This window comes from Aedes aegypti, chromosome 2 (genome assembly GCF_002204515.2).
Source record: "Aedes aegypti strain LVP_AGWG chromosome 2, AaegL5.0 Primary Assembly, whole genome shotgun sequence".
In the NCBI taxonomy this organism is placed as follows: Eukaryota; Metazoa; Arthropoda; class Insecta; order Diptera; family Culicidae; genus Aedes; species Aedes aegypti.
This window is the reverse complement of record NC_035108.1, coordinates 143,091,852-143,101,931: the sequence shown is the minus strand read 5'-3', so window position 1 is coordinate 143,101,931 and position 10,080 is coordinate 143,091,852. Positions and strand designations below refer to the sequence as shown.

Genomic DNA, 10,080 nt, shown 5'->3' with positions numbered 1-10,080 from the left:
TGAAAAATCGTAGCATGACTGTAGAATTGCATAGACCCAAATATTATGGGATCGTTCAAATATTACGTAACGCAACAGGGGGAGGGAGGGGGTCTTACAAAGTGTTACGGTCCATACAAAAAAATAAAATTTTCCATACAAAAGCTGTTACGTGGGAGAGGGAGGGGGTCTAAAATTGGCAAATTTTGCGTTACGTAATATTTGAATGAACCCTATACGGAAAGGCAATGAGGAATCGCGGAGACTCGAACGCTCTCAGAAGAGACGACACGAACGGAACGCGGGCCAGAGTAGAGTTATGGGTTGGGGGTGGCTGACGGTAAACGCAAGAAAAGCAGAGCGCTGAGAGCGTGTCGTCATCGTCTCAAACAAATCAGCAAACCGCGAGAGGTGAGAAAATTCGAGTCTCAGAACCAAGCGTTCGGGGTGGACGCTTTTCCACGAGAGAAGAGCGTCGCTGGTTTGTGGTGGTTGGGTGAGCGCGCGGTGCGGAAAACAAGGGTAAGGTCTCTCCGAAACCAGCTGATCGTTGCATCGCAGCGTGTGAGTGATGCAAACATCCTTTCAATCCGCTGCCTCTGGGACCGACCGCGCCGCGCCTCTTCGACGCGAGCGAGTGTGATTCACGTATAGAACGGTGTTGGAGTGGTGAGTATGCTAGGGGGAGTAATCGAGTGTGGTGAATTCGAAGCGGGTTGCGAGAGCATGAGTATGGAGCGCTCTCGCATGTGCGCAGAGTTAGTAATTGGTTTCAAGTCGTGGTTCGGTTCGGTATGGTCTCGTAGACACAGTTCAGTTTTGAAGCAACAGTAAACACGATCGGACGGAAAATAGGATTTTAGTTTTGAGATTCAGGAACATCAAACTGCAGTCCTCTCTTCTTGACTCTGTGTTTTGGTAGAACACTTCCCAGCAGAGTAGTGTTAGGTCCAATGGAATGGAAAACACATAACTATCTTATGAGGTAGAAATCACGAAAAACAGCATGAATTAGAAGTGATAAGCTGGAAAAACTGTGAAAGAGCAAGAAAGTGAAAAAGGACTTTTTTTCGTAAATTGGTAAAAATGTGTGACTTGGTGCGGTGTTACTATCCACAATCGATGCCATATAGGTATCCAACAAACACTTTGTCGCAGGACGGAAAAGCGTCCAACTAAAGTTCCGTCATACTTCCGGACAGTGCTTGACCAGTAGGTCTCGTAAAACAAAAAACGATATTTTTTGTCAATTTGTCCATTAGTGATAGAGAGAAAAATATTTGGAATATTTCCAAAATCGTGAATTCGGAACAGATTTCCGATATCCTTGGGCAGTGAATAATCGGGAAAACCCCCCTCGAAGCCAAGCGCAACAAGAACAGCATCGGTCGGAAAAGCTAATGAAAAACTGAAATTTCCTCGGTCTCGAAAGAGCAAAACAAACAAGAAAAGCAAAATACACAGCGCCTAACAAAGCTACTCTAAACGGCGAGAGCTACACGATACGCACAATTTTCTTGTATTTTCGTAGAAGACTTAGGTGATTAAACGCTTCGAGTAAAGTTTATTTGGAAGAAGTTGATAATCTACACAGTGTCGGTTCAGTGGAAGTTCTGAAATTTTTAGCAACTTTGTTGGAAAAAAGCCGAAGGGAAAAATATGTAAACGGTGTTTTCGAAGTTCCTAGCGGGCTTTTGTGGAAAAAAAAGTTGGATTGGTTATTAATCTGAAGAGCTCAGTGAATTGCAACGACCTTAAAGTTTACAAATGAGACAGGGGATGAATTAGAAATCAGTAATCGACAGAGAATGAATCAAAACGAATTGTGAAAAATAGAATCATATTTGTGCTGAACAAACATCCTAAGCTTGAGACATCAAAGAGCAACAGTTCTTGTTACCAGAGAAGAAGCAGGAAAAAAAAAACAAAAACCGCCCGCATAAAAAAGGGCAAAAAGTGATTATCCGTGAAAGAGGCCGGCCAGCGAAAGCACTAAACTGATGTCATTGGACTTGTAAATCAAATTATTTACGTTTGTTTCAACGTGAAACTGGGTGCTCAACCAACGGTCGAATGTTTAATAAACAACAGAGCAGAATAGCGAAAAAGTGCAACCGAAAGCAAGTGTGAGAAGTGTGATTCCGCGGAGAAAAGTGCAGCTGCAGGCACAGCTAGCGATTGCAAGGCGGGTATGTTGATAAGTGTCTAAAAAAAGATTTTTTTGCTCTTGTCTTGTCACCACTTGCAAACCCCACCAACCCAACTCAGAAAAGAAGGTGCAAATGCCGAATGCAGCGCGTGAAAATTTCATGAAGAAAAATTCGAAATATTCCCAAAACACGTAAACTGGTGCTGCCCCACGTCAAACAGTGAATTAGTGAGAACAAGTGAAGCGAGTGCTACTAGAGAGAAAAAAAAGGAAAAAACGCGTGCAGATTTCTGCACCCTCCCCCCATACAAAATATGGTCCCCCAGCACAATCACGACTTGCAGCTGGTAGTGTCCCAAAGTGGTGAGATGATGGATACCGGTGCAGTGCAGGTGCAGCTTGGTAACAATTCCGGAGTCCCGTTGACTTCGCTGCTCGTTGACACCACAATGCTCCAGCAGCAACAGCAGACGGCTTTGGCGAACGGTCAAACGGTGGCCATGGTTCAGCAACAGCAGCAGCAGTTGGTCCCACCGGTGCTCTTCGGGTCCCAAATGGTGGACAAAAATTCGAGCACACCCTACACCGATGCAACACAGGTGAGTGACCTGAAGAATGCATTTCATTTCGTTTTTTTTTTCTGGGGCGATACGAGACTTGGACGTTTCTGTGTACTCAAGTGTCGTCCTGTTTCGCGATAAGAGCCCGATATCTGGGAAGGTGGACGAAAATGGGGCTTCGAACGATTGAAGGTTGTTCTTGTTTGCTGGAATCGCGGGGTAAAGTGAAATGGACGTGTGACTAATTTTATGGCAGTGCTAAAAGTGATACGCTGATGAGCCGGATTTATGAGGTCGGAGGGAAATTTGAGCTAAAGTGTTGGAAAGTGTCCGTTGACAAGCGTTATCGGGTTTAGGTTCGGGCAGGGAATGATTAATCAGTGGCAGTTTGAGGTTTATGTTACACCACTTTGACTAATATATGGACGGTGCCAACTGAAACGTTAATGCGTAATAGGTTGACCTACTTTGGATGCGTTTGTTCGGACATGGGTTTAATTGGTTATTAGTAGTGAATAAGGATTGTGATTTTTTTCTGGAAATCTAACCATGGAAAAGATAGGAAATTTATGTGTCTTAGTGGATAATTAGTTATCAATTGCAATAAATATTGAGTTTCTAGTTTTCAACCCATAACTTTCATTAAATTAGTATTGTGGCAAAATTCTCAAAAGTTTGCAGAACATATGTAATTAAATTTAAAAAAACTTAATATTAAATAATTTTAGAAATTTGATAAGTAAAGATTTTTTCCATAGATGATAAGGAACTACCTAAACATCACCATTACTTACACTGATGGGGTAGTTTTTCTCGGCCGAATTGTTTGAAATTTTGAAATCCTACCATGATTATAATAGCTCAATTGCTTTCAAAAATTATTCTCCTTCGAAGTGAATCAAATATGCCAAGAGATGCGGCTCCCGATTAGGGTTCCTTTGTATGGTTCATAAATTGACCAAGTGTTGGTTTAGTCAGCGAGGCGTCAGATTTACAATCCAAAATCCGGTCAAAGTTAGATTTCCAGTCCGCTAGAACGTGTTTCGGAAAAAAATGTTTGAAAATTTTCTAAATACTGTGGACTTAGTATGTTATTGAATTTGATGCATACCCGTATGCAAATATACTGTAGGTAAATATAGTAAAAATACGCACAATAACTCTAAGCTAAATTAATCTAGTTTCGTTTTCGAGGGAAGTAGAATTTACATGTCTAACTATTTACTTATCGTCCAGCGAGAAAATGTCAGCGAATGTAATGATTTTTCGTGTTTGATGGATTTGAAAGTGTGTAATTAAAAATCAGACTTTTTTTTCGAAATAAACTGCATTCCACAAATTATTAGATTTGGAAAATGAAACGAATAATGAAAAAATATCAGTGAAATAAGGAGTGAAAATTCTAGTGAAATAAAGAGTCAAAATCTCAGTGAGTGTATCGAAAAGTTATCGTAAACACTTATACCAATCTCAATAATATTGAGTTGAACCGACGATCGATTTTATAATTTATAATGCGTTACAATGTATTCGGAATTGCTAAGCGATGATATTATTTCGATAAAATTTAACGCCATTTTATGATAATTTGAACGCCATTCTACGATAATTTCCAAATTATTAACGAATGGAACACCTCCAAAAAATCGGAATTTGAAAAAAATGTGGGATATTTTTGGAAAAAAATACTATGTTTGAGCTACTATATTCTGTGGCACAATTCTCATGACATAGTCAAAAATATTTTGTAGAATTTAAGATCAAATTCAATTAACGAAAAAAAAAATGGATTATTGAGGACCTCGTTGTTTTTTATTCTCGCTCTCTATACGTTAATGGAAATATTGCCATGATGAAACGGAATGGAACTGCATTCACAAATTATCATATTTAGAAAATAAAACGAAAAATAAAAAAAAATCAGTGAAATAAGGAGTGAAAATTCCAGAGAAAAAAAATAGTATAACAACTACCGAAAAGCTAAACATTACATATAATTTGCAATTGGATTAGATGGACAAATTGATGTGAAGATTTGCGAAAAAGTTACACGTCTTCTCAGTGAGAATCGAACTCACGACTCCCCGATCTCTAGTTGGGGCGCGTTAACCACTACGCCATGAGAGGACTCATGAACGCAGAAGTTAACCTGAATTCGATTTCAGCTCAATAATCACGTGGTCCTCTTTCGCAAAGTGCACCTCTTTCGGAAGAATTAGATGCCCATCCAAACACAACGCTTTCTATATATATCCAATGCCTAGCCCGAGAGCGCATTGTTTTTTAGATATAGGAATAGCACACTACACTAGCCAGCAACTGCGCTGGCTGAGGTTTCTATTGTGTGGGCTTCCAATGGGTCGCGACGTTCTCAAACGACCGGTTACGGAACATGAGTCCGTTGCTCGATAAATACTTGTTTTAATTATGAATCGTGGTTTACGGCCAACCAGCCGAGTGGAAGTTTAACAACTACCGAAAAGCTAAACATTACATATAATTTGCAATTGGATTAGATGGACAAATTGATGTGAAGATTTGCGAAAAAGTTACACGTCTTCTCAGTGAGAATCGAACTCACGACTCCCCGATCTCTAGTTGGGGCGCGTTAACCACTACGCCATGAGAGGACTCATGAACGCAGAAGTTAACCTGAATTCGATTTCAGCTCAATAATCACGTGGTCCTCTTTCGCAAAGTGCACCTCTTTCGGAAGAATTAGATGCCCATCCACGATTCATAATTAAAACAAGTATTTATCGAGCAACGGACTCATGTTCCGTAACCGGTCGTTTGAGAACGTCGCGACCCATTGGAAGCCCACACAATAGAAACCTCAGCCAGCGCAGTTGCTGGCTAGTGTAGTGTGCTATTCCTATATCTAAAAAACAATGCGCTCTCGGGCTAGGCATTGGATATATATAGAAAGCGTTGTGTTTGGATGGGCATCTAATTCTTCCGAAAGAGGTGCACTTTGCGAAAGAGGACCACGTGATTATTGAGCTGAAATCGAATTCAGGTTAACTTCTGCGTTCATGAGTCCTCTCATGGCGTAGTGGTTAACGCGCCCCAACTAGAGATCGGGGAGTCGTGAGTTCGATTCTCACTGAGAAGACGTGTAACTTTTTCGCAAATCTTCACATCAATTTGTCCATCTAATCCAATTGCAAATTATATGTAATGTTTAGCTTTTCGGTAGTTGTTAAACTTCCACTCGGCTGGTTGGCCGTAAACCACGATTCATAATTAAAACAAGTAAAAAAATAGTAGTTATTGAAGGAGTGTATCGAAAAGGAATCGCCAACTCAAAATAAAAAACCAGTTTCGTTCAAATATCAAGAAATCCCCATAAAAATCTATCATCGCAATCCAGATAGCAAGCGTAATGCAATGATAGATTTTCTTGAACATTGCCTAAATTTTGAGCAAACAAACTGGTTTTGAAAATTTGTAAAACGATTATGGTTATTTTCCTCTTAATATTGTATTAAATATGTGTCCTGATGGCAGAATTAGATACGCTTACCTAGGTCGGGGAAATTTATGATAGGTTAAATGACATCAGAGACGATTTTTTTTTTCTGAGAGGCTCTTGCAAAAGCTATGACATTTTACTTTATTTTAATTGAGTGAAAAACAATAAACGGACGTAGTTACGCAGATTACCGTTATTATTTCGATAAAAGGGCGTTCGCCATGATAATTTCCAAATTATTAACAAATGGTGAAAAAAATCTTGTACACATCCAAAAAATTTGAAATTGGAAAAAATGTGGGAAATTTAAAGAAAAATTTTCTATGTTTGTGCTACTATATTCTGTGGCACAATTCTCATGTCGTAGTGATTTTTATATTGTTTTTATATTGTTAAATTTTAGAGCAATTTAATGAACAAAAAACGTGGATTGTTGAGGACCTCGTTTTTTTTTTATTTCCGCTCTCTACACGTGAATAGAAATGCTGTCATAATGAAACGGAACAAAAAAAAGTGATTGGAAAAGTTTCTATACTTAATTATGGAGTAACGTATGTATATGATACTCTATATAATGACAGCTGTAATTTACAAAGCTTCAAAAATTAATTATAAAATGGTGACTTTTCAAAACAGACCTTATTCCAATAACACAGCGCAACAAAAATGACATGTTTGCGTGTCTCAAGGATTAAATTATGTGTCTCTAGTAGATTCGGGGTTGCTGAATCTGATGCCATTCTCAGAAATGTTCTACCACGTCACAATTTTTAGCTACAGGTCGTCAAAGTTGCATAATACACTGGTTTTATGGATGTTTACATAAATTTTAAGGTATGATTTATCAAATTGTTTTGTGATCTTATCCATCAAGCATGCATAACAGGACTCAAACTTTCATTTTGTATGTAATTTGGTTGAAATTGTCCGATTAAATTGAGATTAAACCAATTTTTTCAACAAACTTGCTGTCTCCATACAAAATTCTTCGTTTCTCTTATATGGGAAAATACAATACTTTTTTAAACCACAAAAAAAACTTTTCCGCATCGAAAGTATTGTAAACTTTGGATAAATATTTTTATACACATAAAGTTTAAAATTCTGTGACCAATTAAGCAAATAAATTGCCTTACAAGCTGGCAAACTTGCATGCAAGTTGGCTTAAATAGTCAATTTTGGCATTTTCAACAGCCAATATCTCAAAAACTAGACGTGCTATAATATTTTTGAAAACGGCAATGGATTCAGCAACCCTTAACCCTCTAATACCCAAATTTTTATTTTCGATCTAAATATCATTTTGCGTTATCTAAAATCGTTCTAAACACGTTTTGGGCATAGATTTATTTTTCTTCGCAAATCTATGAGTTTTGGTTTTTGATTTTTATAATTTTTATTTTTGAACATCCCTATTCTTTTTCATTTTTTCTTTAAGCCTCTTCTAGTTACTAATTTTTGGCAATAATAAAAATTAAAGTTTTTACGGTATTTTTGAAAATAATAAATTTTAAATATTTTTCTGGAAATATTTTTGTTTTCCGTGTAATTAACGGAAAAACAGGTTTGAAATTATTTTAATACCATCAAATTCTTCTTCTGCTATTGGTTGATAGTAGAAAAATATAAAAGGCCCGATTTTTTATATTACACGTTAAATAAACCCCAGGCATTTGAAGGTTATATAAGAATACAATTTTTCAAACAATTTTCAAAAATACAAAAAAGTTTCAAAAGTCATAAAAAATTTTTCTTATATGCGTGTTATGAGTCAAGGTTTAAGCCAAAAATAAAATCATTTTGATTTCCGAGCTACGAAAAAATACACAAAATTCCAAAGTGTACCCCGTCTAAAGGCGGGGTTGGGTATTAGAGGGTTAATTGAGTGTATAGCGGTATTTTGGTGCTTGAGACAAAAACGTGTTCCGCAGTGTAATTGAGCTCCTTGGAGCAATTATTTTATCTTTCTAAAATCCGTTTTGAGTGGTTTATGAAGTCCACCGATTCAATTGAGTCCATATTATTTCATTTCGACACCTAAAAAAACATAATATTGTGCACGATTTGAATCTTGTTGTATTTAAATTAAGAATGCATATTTTTCAACATTTCTTAAGTTACTTCAACACTTGATGACGTAATGAAGATTTGCTTAAATAAACGATTTCTTAAAGATCAACTGTGCTCGGAGATATATCGTTTACTAATAATATTTGTGACTACTTTTGAATAAACTTCTCATGTAAAGCATAAAGTGTTTGGCTGAATAAAATTTTCAACTAATTTGACGAAATATTTCACCTATTTGACTCATCGATCGTTGGGTCGACAGTTGATTTTTTTTCCTTAAGATTTCAACCTAAGGCGTTTTTTGATAGCAGTCATTCTTGTACGACATATAAGTACAAACAAAGTCAACCAGTGAATTTGAATAAGAAATATTGAGGAATAAAATGAAAGTAAACTTTTCGACCATAGATGAGTTTTCGAGTTGGGATATTAACGAGAATGATGTCCAAAAAAGACCAGCATTATGGCTGGCAGTTCATCACGTCAGCTGGATGGTAAATAAAACAAGCAGTTTATTTTGTATTCAAAGAGGCAACTAACAGGAATAGGTCAGGGCTTAGGGACGAATGACCTTCGGGTTGAAGTCCCTCTCAAACAACAACAACAACAACGATAGGTCAGGATAATTTGCATTACCTAGAAACCGCCAAATGGATTTTCAAATTGAATGGATTGATTGTTGTTAGATCAGGATAATTTGCATTACCCTAAAGCCCACAATATCCGCTGTGAAATATATCTAGAAAGAACAGCCTTTGATTAAAAAAGGAAAAAAAAACACTGATGAATGTGTTAGCCATTTGCCATAGTAGCAAATAATCAAATGCTATTTCGGCCTAACGATCTTTCGGTCAAATGGCATTCGGCCTAATGGCCTTTGGCCTAACGGCATTCGGCCTAATGGCATTCGGTACCTCTCAAGAGAAGCGCGTGTCCATGAAATTATTTTTAATGAGGGGAAAGTTTTTATTGCTGGACAAGAATTTTTAAATCCGTTTGAACCAAGAATGCACTATTGCTATACCCTTATCGTTATGAGGGCATTTGTTTTTTTTTTTTCACAAAGTCAATTTAGCATCATTTTTTTGTCAATGACACCAGAATATGCCGTTTATCACATTTTTAAAAGGCTGTACCTTAAAATCTCATATTCGGTTTCAGTATCTTATGTCACTCAAACTTCAGTCGTTTTTCGACAAATGCCCGTGCTTCTGCACTCTACTGGTTTTCGAAATTCATTGCTCTGAAGATGGCTTGGATTGAGTACTGGTTCAGTCATAGAACGTTTTTTTTGTCTTGGATAGGAAATCTGTCAATAAAGACATCTATTGACAATAGAGTTAAATATCTTTTTAGTTCTTGAATAATACAAAATTGAGTAACAGATTAACTATCGATATTTTGGTGATTTGTACTTACCTGTTCCATTAATACGGACTAAATAAAACAATAAATTTAAGCACAACGTTAAAACAATTAACTTATTAACTTATTGCGAGTCAATTTAAAAAAATCTAAAGGCCTCGAAATTTCCAAAAAACAATTGACTCCCCTCAAAATTATGAAAAATAGTCGACAACATTTTGGCTTTCTTTCTCATTTTTGAAATTTGTTAATCAGCATTAGTTTCAAGCCAATTGGAGAATTGCAACTTGACCACCTCAAGTCCATTTCTCCCATCAGCTCACATAAGCCGGAGGCTTACCCCAATTTTCTCATCTGGCCTGCCAACCGTGCCTTCCGATATCAAAAGAATTCCAAAAAATGCACTAATAAATCCTCGCTAAGCAGTAAATTAAAGCCACGCGACTGCTCTCCACCGCCAACCGTGATGGCGGCGGCGGCGG

The 10,080-nt window shown here is 37.2% G+C and overlaps 1 protein-coding gene across 1 annotated transcript in view; it reads left to right on the top strand.

Moving 5' to 3' along the window:
• Positions 1 to 738: 738 nt before the first annotated feature.
• The window catches only part of LOC5575426 (uncharacterized protein DDB_G0271670), a 355,154-nt gene continuing 345,812 nt past the window's right edge, over positions 739 to 10,080 (top strand). Inside the window, exon 1 of the mRNA XM_021842578.1 lies at positions 739 to 2,727. Within this exon, the coding sequence (XP_021698270.1) occupies positions 2,443 to 2,727 (285 nt within the window). The 5' untranslated portion in view covers positions 739 to 2,442. The remainder of the gene's footprint in view (positions 2,728 to 10,080) is intronic.